A 17,139-nucleotide genomic window follows, 5' to 3' on the forward strand; every position below is an offset into this window, starting at 1 on the left:
TATCAAGCATTTTGTCAATAAATGATTGTCTGGTAGGCTCCAAAATGAGCCAGGTTGTCATGATATCTTTAATCTCAGTCTTTAAGTACTATTTTTTTTTAATTTGGGCCTCTACTGGGTACTATTAACTGTGTGATCATGAGCAGATCACTTTACCTTTATGAGACTCATTTTCCTAAGATAGAATGTAAATTCTCCTTAATTCTAATATCGTTGATCATTTTATGAATTGTTTAATGTTGTGGTGGCCATGGCACTATTGGAAGATATTGTAAGGTTTTCCCCTTCTTTAGCATTATGAAAGCTCCCTTCATTTCCAAAGTAGACAAAGGTTTCTCAAGAATTCAGAGGACAGAGATCCAGTGCTAAGGTTTAACATGCTATGTAGTGGCCCCATGATTTCTTCTAAGACAGCATAGCATTCTTCTCTAGCCAGTTTTCCTAGTTGGGTATATTGACTTCTTCACTGTTCATATAAGCTTGTAACTATCATCATTCTCCTGTCTACTTTTCTTCTCAAAATTTTTATTTTGTTCTCTGAAGATATTTGGAAACTGATGAATTAGTAGTCATCCTACAATAGGCAATAGTGGTATTGATTAATTTCAATTCTAGGGAAAATTTATACATTACATTACATTATATTATACTTGTAATGATTGAAATTTTTGAGAGATAATATTCTTTAATTTTATAATAATTTATTAATTGACCAGTCAAAAACATTCACAGTCCAAAAGGGCAAAAGAGAGCAACCTCGTTTCTAATGAGTTTATATATACTCCTTGTGAGCTCATCAGTCAGTCTCTCCCTGGGTCATCCCAAAACATCTCTGATTGATAAATAGCCACTGAAGAAGTGGACTTAGAGGCTTCAAATCCTTCCTCATCACTTCATTACAAGAGAAGTATGTCTGCTTTAAGGTACAGAGGATGTGAACACATTCAGCAATGTGAACAGACCACTGTATTTTAAATCAGTTCAATATGGCTTCTAGAGCTTGCTGACTTTATGGTAATAAGTTCATGATACTTTTCTACTTTCCAGTGGAAATAGTTTATATCCTACAAGTACATAGGCTTGGTGAAATAATACTGCAATTATCCCATATCTACTATTACTACAGAAAGCTACTGTTACAAAGAAAAAAAAGGGACAGAAATATTAAAAAGGAATTGATTCCCTAGTCTAATGTCTATTCCAATCTTAAGTAGATGGTGAATCTGGGGAATGGGACATAAGAACTTTACTCTCATTAGAATTGGCTTAATGAGGAAAGAACCTACACAATCATTTGGTTATAAAAATCTGTCTTACCCTATGGGGAGGAAGGAGAGAAAGAGGATAAGAAAAGGTAGGGTGGCTGATAGAAAAGAGAGCAAATTGGGGGATGTGGTGGTCAGAAACAAAATAGGGGAAAAAGAGGATGGAGAGTAATATTTAGTAATCAAAATAGTTCAAAAAAATCAAAAAAGTGTATTAAAGGCCTCATTTCTCAAATACATAGAAAAATGAGTCAGTATATAATAATACGCCATTTCTCATTTGATAAAAGGTCAAACTCTATGGACAGGCATTTATCAAAGTAATTAAAGCTAAGTATAGTTATGCCACAGAAGTGCTCTAAATCACCATTAACTAGAAATATGCAAATTTAAAAAACTCTGATACCCTACACCTATCAGATTGGCTATTATGACAGAAAAGGAAAATGATAAAGCTTGGAGGGGATGTGGGAAAATTGAGACACCAATGCAGTGTTGGGGAAATTGTGATTCAACCATTTTGGAGAGGAATTTGGACCTATGCCCAAGAGGTTATAAAATAGTATAAACCCAGCAATATCCTTACTAGGTTTGTATCCCAAAGAGATAAAAAAATAGAAAGGGGAAGAATTTATATGTAAAAAAACTTTTTTTTAACCAGCTCTTTTTGTGGGGGCAAAGAATTTGAATGTGGGAGGATATCCATCAACTGGAGAAAGGCTGAATAAATTATAATATAAGATTGTAATGAAATGCTATTGTGTTATGAGAAATGATGAGCAGGAGGAACTCAAAAAATCTGGAAAGACTTACCTGAACTGAAACATATTGAAATAAGCAAAGCTAGGAGAATATGGCACTCAGTGACAGAAATACTATGAATAATTATGAATAACAGCTATTCTTAGCAATATAATATTCCAAAACAATACCATATTCAAATAAAATGGCCATCTGCTTCCAGAGAAAGAAGTGATGAAGTCTGAATTCTGGCTAAAGCAGACTTTTTTTCATTATATATCTTAATTTCTTATTTCTTGAATTTCCTTCTACAGAAGGATTAATAAAGAAAAATGCTTTTTAGGTAAAATCTATATGAGATGGTTTGTCATCTCAGCAAGATGTAAGGTAGGAAGGGAAAGCATTCAAGACCTAAAATTCTTTTTTAATGTTAAAAAATGTTTTTACATGTAATTGGGTAAAAATAAAAGAAAATTTAAAGGAAAAAAAGGAGTAGGATATGAAGAGTTATAGGCAACAAGTACAGACAGCTCTTTACAGTAGCATAACTTTAAAATGGGAGCACAGCTACAGGTCAAAAATAAAAAAGATAGGGTTACTCAGTATCAATAAATGGAACAGGTTCTACAAGAAAATGATGAATCCAGGAATCATTTTTTTCTTAATTTGATGGCAGTCAGAGAAGTCAGCAATTGTTTGAAGCAGCCTTCCCAAGTAGGCTCGTTCCCACTACTTTGCTGAAAGTTTTTCTTTATGCACTTTGTCTCTTGGGTATAGATCAAGAAGTAAGAAGTCCAATGGTCCTGCCTGGCCTGCCAGTTAAGAAAAGTTTCATGTAGAAATTATTACATTTGAACATTAATTAGCCTTGTACTCAAATTTCTTTTTTTTTAGTCTTTATTTATCATTCTATCAAATAACTCTAACTTATATATTCTTAGGAGTGAAAATTTGCCATTTGTCAGTTCATCGCTGATATACTTTGTATCTGTGCCCTCCAACTGAATGGTGTTACTGCTAGGTTTGGTAAATAGGTTTGATGTTTTTGTTATTTTTTGATGATATACTAATAAGTTGTACTATTCTAATCATTTAAATCTATGTCAGCTTCAAATACTATATAATAAATGATCATTACATTTATTGCCAATTACATACCATAATTGCTAAGCATTGATGTTCTCCTTCATGGATCTTCAGGGTTCAGGATGGGACACAACATTTCTGGAGTTAGTGAAGTATTTCTTTCTCCCACTATCTCTTAGATTATGGACTCCTAAAAGATATAGTCTTCCTAGTATCCTAATGAATGCAGTGGGCACTGAATACATGCTTACTTCATTGCTTAAAATGGTATAAATTTTAACTTTTTCATTTTTTCATTCTAACTTCCCAAATGAAGTACCTGAATTTCAAAAATGTGGGAAAGAAAGTGACCTGTAATAGTAGAAAACTGAGCTCTAACTTGAGTTCAGCCATTAGTTATAATCTTTGATAAATTGACTTATGTGGGGCTCTATTTCTTCATATGTGTAATAAGGTAGTCCCAAATGTCTTTTATTGATGATGATTTGTAAACAGTTTTCCTTGACTCCATTGGAAGAAATAAAAGATCTCCCAAAAAACAAGTCCCACACTCATAATTGTTTTATGCGGATAATTTTAAGGCAACATGATATAGTGGAACACAAATCAGAATCTGGAAAATCTTGGTTTGTATCTAACCTTAAATACTTTCTAGTAATTTAATCCTAAACAAGTCTCTCAATGTCTTTGGGTCTATGTTCCATATTTGTAAGATGAGGAACTTGGACCAGATGGCCTCTAAATCCATAATCTGAGGACTGAACTCAACAAAAGTCTTAGAAGAATTCCCAGAAATGAGTAGAAAATGCAAAGCATAAACTTTTCTATATATTTATGCAGACAGGACTCATCCTTTAATTTTCTTTTTTATTTTCTTCTTGTTCATTGACATGCAAATACATCTTACTATTGATTTTTCCCAGGAATCATTTTTTTAGTTATTAAAAACAATATATTCAACTTTAGTAGTTAATTTTTTGCTTGCAGATTAACTTAACTTTATATAAAGAAGGTATGAAATGCATTATATTTTTTCTCCCACTAATGAAGAGGTGATATAAAAGTTTAGTTTGTATTCCTGGGAGTTTGATTTGAATTCATTTGTTAGATGTAGACAGAATAATTTTTTAAAAAATAATTTTTAGTAGCTGAAAAAGATTGATTTTGGAAAATGGGATATTCTAGCTTTGGATTATGAAATGAATCATCAACTGAATTTGTTTGCATGCTAGTGTGTAGATTTCCATTTTTTACTACATTTAGTTTTAAGAGGGATACATGGGGCAAGTATATTCTTTTCCTAATTTCAGTCTGCTTTTGGTATGATTATTAATAAGTTTACTACATTTTCCTCCTTCTCTTCTTATTAAAAGTATGCATACAGTTTCAGGATTGCCTGCTTCCCAGCATTATAACCCCCACAGAGATCATCATCTGGTCTTTGTCTGAACACACTAATTTGGCCTGAAAAGTCAATCATTTTATTTATCACCCTCTATTCCAGGTTGACCTTATTCCTTTTCACTTTTCCACTGAGTTGATTTCAATTTTGTTTCACAGCAGTGTGAAACATTTACTAAAAGATGCAGAATAATTACTCTAGTAAATAGAATTTCTGTCATGCTGGAAATGTCTAACTCAACATCAAGAAGTATGGAGAATGACTGAAGAAAAAAAGAAAACATCATTTTATCTCCCCTCCCCCAAGGACATTACACAAATTACATCGATATCTTTATGTCTAGATTCCATGTCTCTCTTGCCCTATTTTTATCTTATTGCATTTTACTTTTAATTTAATTATATATCATATTTTCCTATCTCACCTATGCTGGAAATGCAGCATCCAACTCATGGCTTCATCCCACTGTTGGCATGCTTAACTCCTGCTCCACTTTCTAAGAAATTTCAAATTGTTTTCTTTTCTATATTTTCCAATCTTTCTCAAATGTCCAGATCTCTCCAATTTTATTCAAGCATGGGTTCTGTTGAATTGCTTTAATAAACCAATTTGTACCATAAAAAGAAAGAAACAAGCCATAAGAAAACTTTACTAGCACATGGGCCCACCTGTACCATCTTGTTATCTTACCTCCCTCTCCTTGCAACCTGTTGTACTTTATGCATGAACCAAAATATTTAGTGAAGATTTTACTGCCTCTTGCACAAACATAAAGCTGCTTACAAAAACAATCTTCTTTTATTGAATATTTAAACCTAAATAGAAAAATACCAGGGGGATATTTCTTCATCATGTAAAACCTTCTCAAGCCTTGTTTATTGTGTAAAAATTGGCAAATCATTCTCTCCCATGTTGCATTCACAAAATATGGTCCAAGAAATTTGAAAAAGATCAATGGTATTTTAAAGTAATATCCATTATAGTGCCTATTAGTGCAATATTATAGACATCTAGCATTTTACTTCCCATTTTAATTATTTTTAAAAGGAGATGTAGGACTTAAATGGTGTTTTAAATTCTTTCACTGCTGAGATTATGGAATATCAGAGCTTTAAGTCTGTTGTTACTCAACTTTATTCATTTTAGCATTTTATTGGATATAATTTTAAATCCTGAATGGAACTTAGATCAATCAAAATAATTTCTCTACAACTACTCTAAATGAATTGCTTTCTTAACTGTGTTTCACAATCTAAGCTATGGCATTGTTCATCATTCATTTTTAAGACAAGACAATGTTCCATAGCATAGAAAAAGAAATAATTCTGAAAGAAAAAATGGGTATTGTGAGCCTTTTTTTTTTTTCAAAAAGGTGCATATGTTGTGAATAAAGAGATGCAAGAGAAAAATGAAAATACAGTGCTAGAGATTTTAGTATGTTAGAGCTGGAATGGAATTTAGAGATTATTGTGATCCTTTTACTGACATCCAGAGAGGAAGCGGATTGCCCAAGACCACAAAATTGGTAGAACATAAAACAATTAAACCCAGATTTTTTTTATTCTAAATCTTTACATTACACTACCTTTCCTTCATTGTAAAACTAAATAAATATTGGCATTAATAGCAGGTGAGAGAAATGGAAAGATTTCTAACAGTTAGCTGAATTCTACAAGAAAAAATTTTCAATGCATATTATATGCATATGCATATATTTGTATATGATATGTGAATGCATATATACATGTGAGTATGTATATATTTATTACTATTTGATCTGGGTTATGATTTCATTTATTTAGGGAACTCCTCAGGAAGAAGTTCCTTTACCAGTACAAATCAGTAGCTTCTCTAAAACTTATATGGTAAAAGTTGCTTGAAAGTATTGAGAAGTTCCATGATTTGTTTGTTATGGATAAACTTGAATTCAAGACATTCTAACTGTGAAACAAGCTTTCAATCCAACATTTCAAGATGCTCCTTATTTTTGTGTCTCTAAAAGACATATATGGATTCTCCCACAACCACATACATACATACACACACACACACACACATATTTCAAGTAAAAAGATAATGCATTTGAATCACAGACTCGAGTTTTCAGAGTGTTCAAATGGATCTGCTACTAGCCAAGTGATGTTGGGCAAGGACTTAAAATTCTCTGTATTATATGTAACAAATGTTATAAGCTAGAGATTATTATAAATTATATTTTATAGATATACATCACAGGATTATTGAGGTTAAAATGAGATAATAAATGGGAAAATCTTTTGAAAAATTGGTGTTTGATATGCATATGAAATATTCAAGTTATTTTAAATTAATTTTAAATTAATTATTATTTTATGACATAGAATTAATATTATTTTTCCTTCTTTGGGAAAAAAAATCACCAATCTTTAGCTGTTCCACGTACAAGTGATACACAATGCAGCTCTGTCCCAGAGCCCAGATATGGAAGGAGAATTGGCTCTGAATTTTCAGCGGGTTCAATTGTTCGATTTGAATGCAACCCTGGATATCTACTTCAAGGCTCCAAAGCAATCCGGTGCCAATCAGTGCCTAATGCTTTAGCTCAGTGGAATGACACAATACCAAGCTGTGTAGGTAAGCAATTATTGGCTGGGTTTAATAGTGCACATTAGCCCTAAATCAGAATTGGATAACAGTTTCAGAAAATAGTTTTTCCCTTATCTATATATTCATCCACCATCAATTAATAATGGTCATGTCCAATTTAAAAGGGCAATTTTTCATGTCAGAAATAATTGAGTACCAGCTGGAGGGTAGGAAATATGGTGTTTCTTATAATAACCCATTAGATGAACAAGTATGATACGTTTCCCCACCCCCTTGAATATTTATTAACTATGTGACTAACTCTAAAGCTATAAATATAGTAGATAATTCTGTTTTTTGGGGAAAGTATTATAATGTTGATTGGCTAGATCTCTTGTGAAGTATCTCTTTAATAAATTTGTGCTGATGAATTATTGAAAAGTCATATGCTAATCCCGAGCAAATAACAATGGTATAGTAAGTTGTAGTTTATTTGCTTCATTTTATGTAAGAGCCTCCGGCAGAATCATATTTAGTCCTTTGAATTCATTTGTACATTATAAGAATATTTTCTCTCTGGTCTTGTTCATAAATTCCATTAATATCAAATAAGATACCAAGTATTTAAGCCTTGGTGGATTAATTATTCTAAACAGCATTCTTTTCAGTGACACAACTGTTCTTTAAAAACTCTCCTAGTCTTTAGAAAATAATTTTTTACCAGCACGATAAAAATAAATAATTGAGTAAATGTCTTCAGCTGATTATTAGAACTAAGAAAATATGGTTGAATTTCTATGTTGTATAAAACCTTTTAAAAGTGGATGGTCACTATGTGTTCCCTCTTAGAACCCTCTTAGAAATGAATCAAAGTTTCAGAACACTCAGAAATACAACACATGCTACTTCATGTTCACAAACTATGTGCTTAAATGTAATAATGCTTTCTAGTTCCCTGCAGTGGCAATTTCACACAAAGGAGAGGCACTATTCTCTCCCCTGGTTATCCTGAACCATACGGCAACAACTTGAACTGTATATGGAAAATCATAGTCACAGAGGGATCAGGAATTCAGGCAAGTCCTTGTCCTGCAAAATTTCAAATGCTAAGTCTCAGGACTTGGAAGTATTTATTGATATCCTTTTAATATAAATTTATAGAAAATAATTTGTCTACTATTATTTTTGTTGATTGTTTCCAATCTTTAATTTATCTATATATCTTATATCTCTACATTTATCTAAATATCTGCATCTCTTGATATTTGGCACAATTTAATTTTGGCTACTTTACTGTTAATTTACTATTATAATTTTGTCATTTTAATTCATAATAAATATTATCCGATCTGTATCTATAGCATATGTCCATATTTACTTGCTTTATTTGACATTATTCAATGTATAATTTTATAATATGAATTTCTAGTTCATTTTATCTCCATCTACATATGAACCTCTATATGTGCATTTTCATGTACAATAGAATCTTGTCCATTATTGATTCTCTAGTATTATTTAATATTTGTATGTCTAGTTAATATCTATACTTTACCTTGTATATATCTATCTTTGATTGTTACTGTTTAATGCTTTATATCTGTATCTTCATCTTCATGTATTTCTACAGTTTTCTATTAATACAGTTCATTTTTCATCCTTGATTAATTCCTTTGGTGTTATATACAGTATCCCTCTTTATTTTGTTGAGAGCATTTATTTAGTTAACATTGGTCTTTAAATGAAAAAAAAAAGTTAACCTAATATTATTATGTTCCAGATTCAAGTAATCAGCTTTGCTACAGAACAAAACTGGGATTCCCTTGAAATCTATGATGGTGCAGATATGACAGCACCAAGACTTGGAAGTTTTTCAGGTAATAAAACTAACAGTTTGTATCCATAGACCCCATTTGAATATTTCTAAACAAATGAAAAAGTATCTATATTACACCCCAAAAGCCATGTAAAATCTCTTTAAAAATTTCACTTAATTCTTTTTTTCTATGTTACTTTCAGTTTCTTAACTACATGAATATAATCCATTATTTGCATGCATATTAATGAATTTTATTAGTGTATATTCAATATGAAGTTAATATTACATGTTTACTTGAGAAATTATTGTTTAATTTACATCAAAATCCCCTTAAAACTTGGAAAAATCTGTAACAAGGTCTTCTGTTTTCATCGAATTTTGGTTTCTTTATTGGGAGTATAGGTGTATTGAACTCTGAAACACAGGACTATAATTCCTTATTTCAGTAATGACTCTATGATAGGAATGATACCAGCTACTGTCTCTTTGCTTACGGGATATTGTGCTATGCAAGGCGGAGGACCTCCTTTGGTCTTTATTTTAACTGGAGTTACAGATTTTAATAGACCAACATCTGTAGAATGAGAAGCCCATACCTGTTCTGGTATATCATCATGTATAGAATAAACTCTACCTCTTTCTCCTTCTGCCTCAACTGTATCTAAGAATAACTATAAGAAAAGATCCAGAGTTCTTTCAGGAAGTTCTAGTGATATATCCCCTGTTGATGTACATTGAATAGTTGTTCTTAATTTACATAAATGATTTATCCCAAGTAAATTCATAGATGAATTGGGCATTAGCAAGAAAGAGGGTTCTACAGATTAAGGACTCAATGATACCATTTTGGGTTGCAACTTCTTTACCCTTTGTGGTCTCCCAGTTACTCCTATTACCTCCATAGATCCCATAGTCTTACAATCTTCTGGGGATGTTTGCAGAACAGATTTAGAAGCTCCTGGGTCCACAAGGCAATCATAAATCTGTTCCCCCACTTTTAGAGTAACATGAGGTTCTGTGCTGCTTGGTGGAGAATGTGTTTGAATAATAGGAGCTAGCACATCAGGATCAGGAAACCCCAGCCCTAGTTCTTGTCCATCACCTTCCATCTCACTATTTACTCTTACATCCTTATTTTCCTCTGGTCCTCCAGTACTATCATTTTGCTAGGATTTTTGTGACTCACTCTACTTTCCATTGGTGTCTACATTTCCATTGCTCATATTTACAATTTCATTATTTTCTACATTATTTACTACATTATTTACATTAATTATTTTATCATTTACATTCCTATACCCCCAAATATACATGTTTTGTAGGGATATTCAATTTTGTGCTTAATTGATGTTATAAATTATACTACCTAAACTCCAAAATAGGTAGGGTTTTTTCCCCCTTTCTGTTTTGCAATAAAGCATGAAACAGACTAATCTTACATAGACACAAGCACATATTCAGCAGGTAAAGAAAATGTAAGGGAGTGAAATGACAAATGATAGCAACTTCCTCAGTTACCATTTGACCATCTTCCCCAAGTAGTGCTTCCTCTTTGCAACAAAAATTGTGAAAATTGCCAAGTTGTGGGGACAGCTGGGTAGCTCAGTGTATTGAGAGCCAGGCCTAGAGATGGGAGGTCCTAGGTTCAAACCGGACCTCAGCTACCTCCCAGCTGTGTGACCCTGGGCAAGTCACTTTACCCCCATTGCCTACCCTTACCACTCTTCTGCCTTGGAGCCAATACACAGTATTGACTCTAAGATGGAAGGTAAGGGTTATTAAAATAAAACAAAACAAAAACAAAAACAAAAAACATATCTCTTGGTCCTGAGCCTCCTACATGGAATCTCCAACATGGGGTATGGGTGCCATCTCTCCTTATACTTTACAAGTAAGCTTTGCGTCTCACCCCATCTAAATTCATTAAAGTTTTAAAAAAAAAGTTGCCAAGTTGCCATTTGAGTTTGTATCAACAGATATTGATGATCCATGTAGATTCTAGAACATTTGACTGATAGACAAAGAAAGCTTACACATGTATAAACAAAAGAATATCAGAACATTAGATTCATTTTTTGGTGGAAAAAAGCAGAACCTTTAGGTAAAAGCCAAGAAAAATATTTCCTTCTTTTCAGTTCTGAAAAATAGAAACATGCATTCATACATGTGCACACACACAAACAGAAATAATATTCAAGAAAAAAAAACAAAAAGAAAACATGTATTATTGTAAGTAGTAGCTATTTTGTTCCAACACATTTACACATTAGTCCTAGCCAATAGTTTTTAAATGGCAATTTCACTTCACATTTTATATACCTAGAGATGGGAGGTCTTAGGTTCAAATCCGGCTTCAGCCACTTCCCAGCTGTGTGACTCTGGGCAAGTCACTTGACCCCCATTGCCCACCCTTACCACTCTTCCACCAAGGAGCCAATACACAGAAGTTAAGGGTTTAAAAAAGAAATGAGACTAAAGCCTCAGATATAGCAAGAATGAAGTTAACTGATTTAAGTTAACTATACAAAAACATAGTGGTTGTATTTTCCACTCTGTGATAAACTGTTGACCTTATGTGATGATTTTGGGTTTTATTTCAGTTCAATAGGTCTCAGGATCCTCATTTATAAGGGAAGGGTGTTGAGATAGATGTGGTGGGACCACATCTATTATCTGTGCTACAAGGGAGATTAAGGTCAGTAGGTCAAAGTCAATTAGGTGGCTATAATATATTTGGCACCTCCTTTGGAGAGGAGGGTCAACAATCTGCCATAGGAGGGGTAAATAGACCCATATCAGAAATGGAGCAGGTTAAAGTTCCCATGTTGAATCAGTGGTGGGATTGTAAAAAATAAAATTAATATTAAAGGATAACTTTAAAAATATTATGGTTTTGTAAGATTTATTAGTAGCCAGTAGAAAATAAAGCCACGTGCCATGCTAGCTTAGTCAGTTTAAAAAGCATGCCTGTTGCCTGCCACCACCATGGTGGATAGAGAGCAAAGAGAAAGTGAAATGCCAGCCCCTCAGTTTTATCCCTCTGTCTACGTCATTGTGTAACAACAGGAAGCCAGTAGGCTCATGGGAAATGTAGTTCAAGGACCCCAAAATTTCCAATAATACAGGATCAGGCCTGTGAATAGCTACTGTACTTCTAGCATGGGGAGGCTAGGGAAACTTAGTCTCAAAAATAAATAAAAGCCTGGGAGGAACCATCCAGTCAGAGGAAGGGACAATAAGACGGTACTTCCAATGGGAAAAGTCTAGAGGGGAAATGAACTTTCAGGGTAGGGAAGTTTCTGTGGCATGATGGAGAGAGTCAATAGTACAGCTTCTCCCTTTACCCTTTTCCTTGCCATTCATCATTCTGCCTTCATAATTTTACCTCCTATCTATTGCTTCCCTTCTATTTGCAGTGCCAGCACCATAATAGAGGTACTCAATCCCTCAGGACAGAAATGTGCCATAGCCTTGCTTGCTTGTCTCATTGTGATGATTTATTAGTTGGTGTTATCAAAATGCTTTATATTAAAAACAGTTAAGTATCAAATACATAACTGCATTCATTTGTATGTAGAATTATAATGATAGGGGGGATGTGGATAACATTTTATTACTCCTAAATCAACAAATATAAGAATCTGCCAAAGAAAATGTACCCCTATACTTTCTGTGTCTATTTTCTAGAAGTTATTTGTGAATCTTCAAAAACTGTAACATGCTGTTATCAATTATCATGAATAGTATTATTTTACCTGAAGCAATTTAAAAACATGTATTGTTTTATGACAAATTTTATTAATTTTTTCAATATGTTGGAAGTATTTGTCTATGTTGTTTTTTTTTTTGCCCTGTGGGGATTATATATGGATATATATGTGTGTGTATATTATATATACACATATTTGTATATATGTGATATATGTTCATGTATCAAGTTTTTAAAAATAGAAATTGAATTATTTATAAAATTATAAGCATACTTTACAGGTCATCCAATCTAACTCACTTATCTGAGAGACAAGGCAACTGAGGGAGAAAAATCTCAAGTGATTTTTCCCATTATCATTCAGCTAATTGATTTTTGGCAGTCAGAATAATTCTAAGGTCTCAAGAGCCATTCATTCACTTTATACATCTAAATCTTCTCTATATACCAGACACTGTTAGATCTGGAAATACCAAGAGAAAAACAAAATAGTACCTACGCTCAAGGAGTTAATAATCTGAAGGAGCCAATACTATATACATATACACAGAAAATGAAATACAAATAGATAACAAAGTAATTTCCGGAAGTAACACTACTATCTGGAGAAATAAAGATAGCTAAGCTAAGCTTTGAAGAAGAGCTAGAGTATCTAAAAGACAGAACAGCCAGTAAAAAGGCACAGAAATAGTAAAGATAATGATTTTTATAGCCAATAGCAAGCAGGCTAGTATAGCTGAAATATAGTGTTTGATGCAGAGTAATAGGGAATAAGGAACAGCTGGGTGTAGCAAGTGGCTAGTGCACTAGATTTAGAATCAGGGAGAATCATCTTCTGAGTTCAAATCTAGCCTCTGACACTTACTAATGTGTGCAATGCTAGGCAAATCACCTAACCCTGTTAGCCTCAGTTTCTCATCTTCAAAATGAGCTGAAGAAGGACATGGCAAACCACTCCAGTACGTTTGCCAAAAAACTCTAAATAGGGGTCACCAAGAGTTAGATAAGACTGAAACAACTCATCAGCAACAATTGAGAATAATCCTGGAGCCAGATGGTGAATGATTTTAAGTGTCAAACAGAAAAATTTGTATAGGATACTAAGGATTGTTATGATTAAAATTAATCATACAGTCTGGAGACTGTATATTAATTTATAATTATTTATTAGTAAAGGTTAGAGAAAGAAAGATCACATGGTCACCTGGCTGCCCTAATTACTAGACACTTTACACATGCTGCCTTATCCACAAGCCTCTGAGTGCCAAACCAAGTGTCTGCAAAGAGCTAAATGCTTCAAAGAAGGGAGAGTGACAAGTGTCTAGCAAGAGAGTGAGAGTTCCCTATGTCCCTTCTCTTATAAAGCTGGTTTTTGCCACTCTTCCTGGGACTCTGATTGAGCAGACTTAACCTCACTCTCAGTGTCCAAGTCCTGACTTTTTGCCATGCCATCTGTTCACCAAGATTTCCACCAGACCCCTTCCATATGCCAGAATACCAAGTCAGATATTCACATAATTCCTAGTCACAGGATAGGGCTAATAATAATGAAAAAAAAAAAAGGGTTTTCAAATAGAATAAAGCAGTACAATTTTATTAAATTCACTCAGGATGAGATCTAGAAAGAACTGCTGGATTTTCTTGAAGAGGAGAGTAACATGAGCACATCTTTGCTTTAAGAATATTAATTTAGTGGTTATGTGGTTGATAATAAAGAGAGGGAAGACAATGCCTTCTACTTGGGAGAATATTTCAAACTTAGTGTAAATAGTAAAGGTCCAAAATATAGTAGTTATGTTGCAGATGGAGAGAAAAGGATAAATGTGAGACATGTTGTAGAGATAGAATGAGTGGCCACATCATTTGAATGTCAAATAATATATTTGACTAAAAGATAATTTTACAGAGAACTCATTGTAAGTTTTAAAATTAATATTCAATGCCTCCAAAGTATGATATTTATAAGGATTTTACTTAAAGCGCAGGGAAAGAGTCCCAACTCACCCTTACCATGCTGCCTCCTCTCCAAAAAAGCCCAGCCCCAAGCCCACAACAACCATATCAAAAACAGACCAAGAAATCCACAACCAATAGGGAAAGGCTTAAGGAATTATGGGTATGTTGAAAGGGAGTCTGGGTAATGTAGTTTAAAAGGGGTACAAGGTCTTTTCAACTTTACATCATACAAGGAAAGTACTCACATAGAGGTCATGGGAGATACTGGCTCAGGACATCCCACATGGAGTGTATATATGTATATAAGGTGGCTTTGGGCTCTAAGAACAAAGCAAAATTATAGTAGCTTAAAAGAAATATGAGAAATGTGAAATTTAAAACTTAGACAACTACATTCCAAATATCCTTATGGCCTATTTGTACTCAATCTTCTGAGCTTTTTTTGTTCTGAATAGGCACAGTTAGACCCACTGTACATTGAGCCTGACATAGTAATACTATTTTGGGGGGGCAGCTGGGTAGCTCAGTGGTTTGAGAGTTAGGCCTAGAGACAGGAGATCCTAGATTCAAATCTGGCCTCAGACACTTCCCAGCTGTGTGACCCTGGGCAAGTCACTTGACCCCCATTGCCCACCCTTCCCACTCTTCCACCAAGGAACCAATACACAGAAGTTATGGGTTTAAAAAAAAAAAAAGTAATACCATTTTGGTCCTCTTTGAGGAAAAAGTATAACAGCCAACCAGTTCAGTATCCTTGACCCAAAACCACTTAGTTAAGGTAGAAATCTATTGGAAACATTGCTTTTAATATAGTTAAACTTTTCTAATACTAGTACTGATTCTTAGGAGAAGTGCCTTTCTACTGAACTGAGAGATGTGAATCTTTTTGATGCGTATGTTTACATATAAATTTTGGTAATTTAGCAAAAGGTATAAATTACCTTGCTTAAGGTACATAAGAAATAGTTATTGCAATAAAGTTCTGCTTTGATGCCTTGTGAAGCTGATTCTGGGTTCTTGTAGACAATGCTGTCATCATTTCACAAGCTTGGACAGAATATATCAGACTAGAAGAACTTTAGTTATAGTCCCTATGATACTCAGCCTAACTAAGGGCTGAAAGCCTCCTCATTAAAGTTGGTTACCAAAAGATTACTTTTTAAGTCCATAATTCATTAAGATCCATCACTAAGTTGTTTAGAGTTTGAGATTTATAACAGTAGAAAAAGTGCTACTTTATTGAAGTGTTAAAGAGATTTTATTATTCCATAAGTATTTTCATTTTTGTCTTGACACTGTGGGGTTTTTTAAGTAGGTACCCTAAAATTCTGGGCCCTTCATTGTCATTTTCCTCCAAAGAATAACTCATCTCTATCAATTAATTGAATTCTGCTTCCTTATTAAAGTTAAAGGATCACTTTAATAACACTATAAGACACAATGTGTTAATAAAGATTTCTTCATTTGTGTATTATAACAAAGACAAAATCATTTAATTTGCTTATCCCTTTTAAAGAGTACATTTTATGGAACTTTATAATTCAAGACTGATATTCTGAGAATATTCCTTTTTGTTATTTTCATGTTTCAAAACTCTCCTCCAGTATTCTAATTTCTTTTTTCAAATATGACCTTAGCTCCTCTGTGTCTCTTACTGATTCTTCAGTTGGTATAACACAAGCTAGGGCATTTCAAGTGAAGAGAAAGTATTCAATATAAATGAATCTATACTTTCCTTTTTTCACACAGTATTGGTTGAAGTCATTCAGAGACCTCTGTGGGAACATCATTCAGTGTTAGTCACAGTGGGAATAGAAAAGAGGTTACCAGTCAAAAGCTGTGTCCCATGAATAATGCATTAGATCAACATCTTCCTTGAATGACTATCCCCAGCCAGACTTCTATGTTGTCTTGAAATGTTCTTCCTCATGATGGTCTTGTCAAATCGACCAAATGGAATAAGGCAGACTTTCAAAATGTAAAAAGAAATCAAAATAGGGAATAAATCATCTAAATGATAAGTGCTCATGTGGTTTATATATAATTCTGGGTGTTTAGCATGTGTCCTCTATCTCATGGCACATTAGGAAACATTTGGTAGAGGACTAAAGAGATAACTTTGTTGTAATCATACGTAGGAATCACTTGTGTAACTGATATTGAACTGTAGAAAATAATGAAAATTGACACTCTATTAGACACAAATATCTGAAGATTCTTTTACAGTTCCTGGTAATAATGATGTAATTAAAAACGATCCCTGATGCTGGTATTTAAGGCCTTCCACAATTTATCAGAATATTTTTTTTAGCTTTAGCACATTATATTCTACACATTTCTATAGTCTATATTCCGACTAAAAGAATACTCCTATCAGAGATTTAAAACTAGAAGGACTTTTAAATCACTCTACCACTTCCTTTAACAGATAAGGAAACTGAGCCCCAGAGCATTTAAGTAATTTACCTAGGTTTATACAATAAGTAGCTCATGGAATATTTGAACCCAAGTCTTCCTCATTCAAAGTTTATTTTCCTATCCACTACACCATATTGACTCTGGGTCCTTTTGTATTTTATTCCTTGATTATAGAACC

The 17,139-nt window shown here is 33.4% G+C and overlaps 1 protein-coding gene across 1 annotated transcript in view; it reads left to right on the forward strand.

The window, feature by feature from the left end:
* Nucleotides 1–17,139, forward strand: part of CSMD1 (CUB and Sushi multiple domains 1) — a 2,120,031-nt gene that overhangs the window by 1,762,451 nt on the left and 340,441 nt on the right. Inside the window, exons 35-37 of the mRNA XM_044659558.1 lie at nucleotides 6,904–7,107; nucleotides 8,011–8,135; nucleotides 8,840–8,936. Of these exons, the coding sequence (XP_044515493.1) occupies nucleotides 6,904–7,107; nucleotides 8,011–8,135; nucleotides 8,840–8,936 (426 nt within the window). The remainder of the gene's footprint in view (nucleotides 1–6,903; nucleotides 7,108–8,010; nucleotides 8,136–8,839; nucleotides 8,937–17,139) is intronic.

Source organism: Gracilinanus agilis, chromosome 2, assembly GCF_016433145.1.
Source record: "Gracilinanus agilis isolate LMUSP501 chromosome 2, AgileGrace, whole genome shotgun sequence".
Lineage (NCBI taxonomy): Eukaryota > Metazoa > Chordata > Mammalia > Didelphimorphia > Didelphidae > Gracilinanus > Gracilinanus agilis.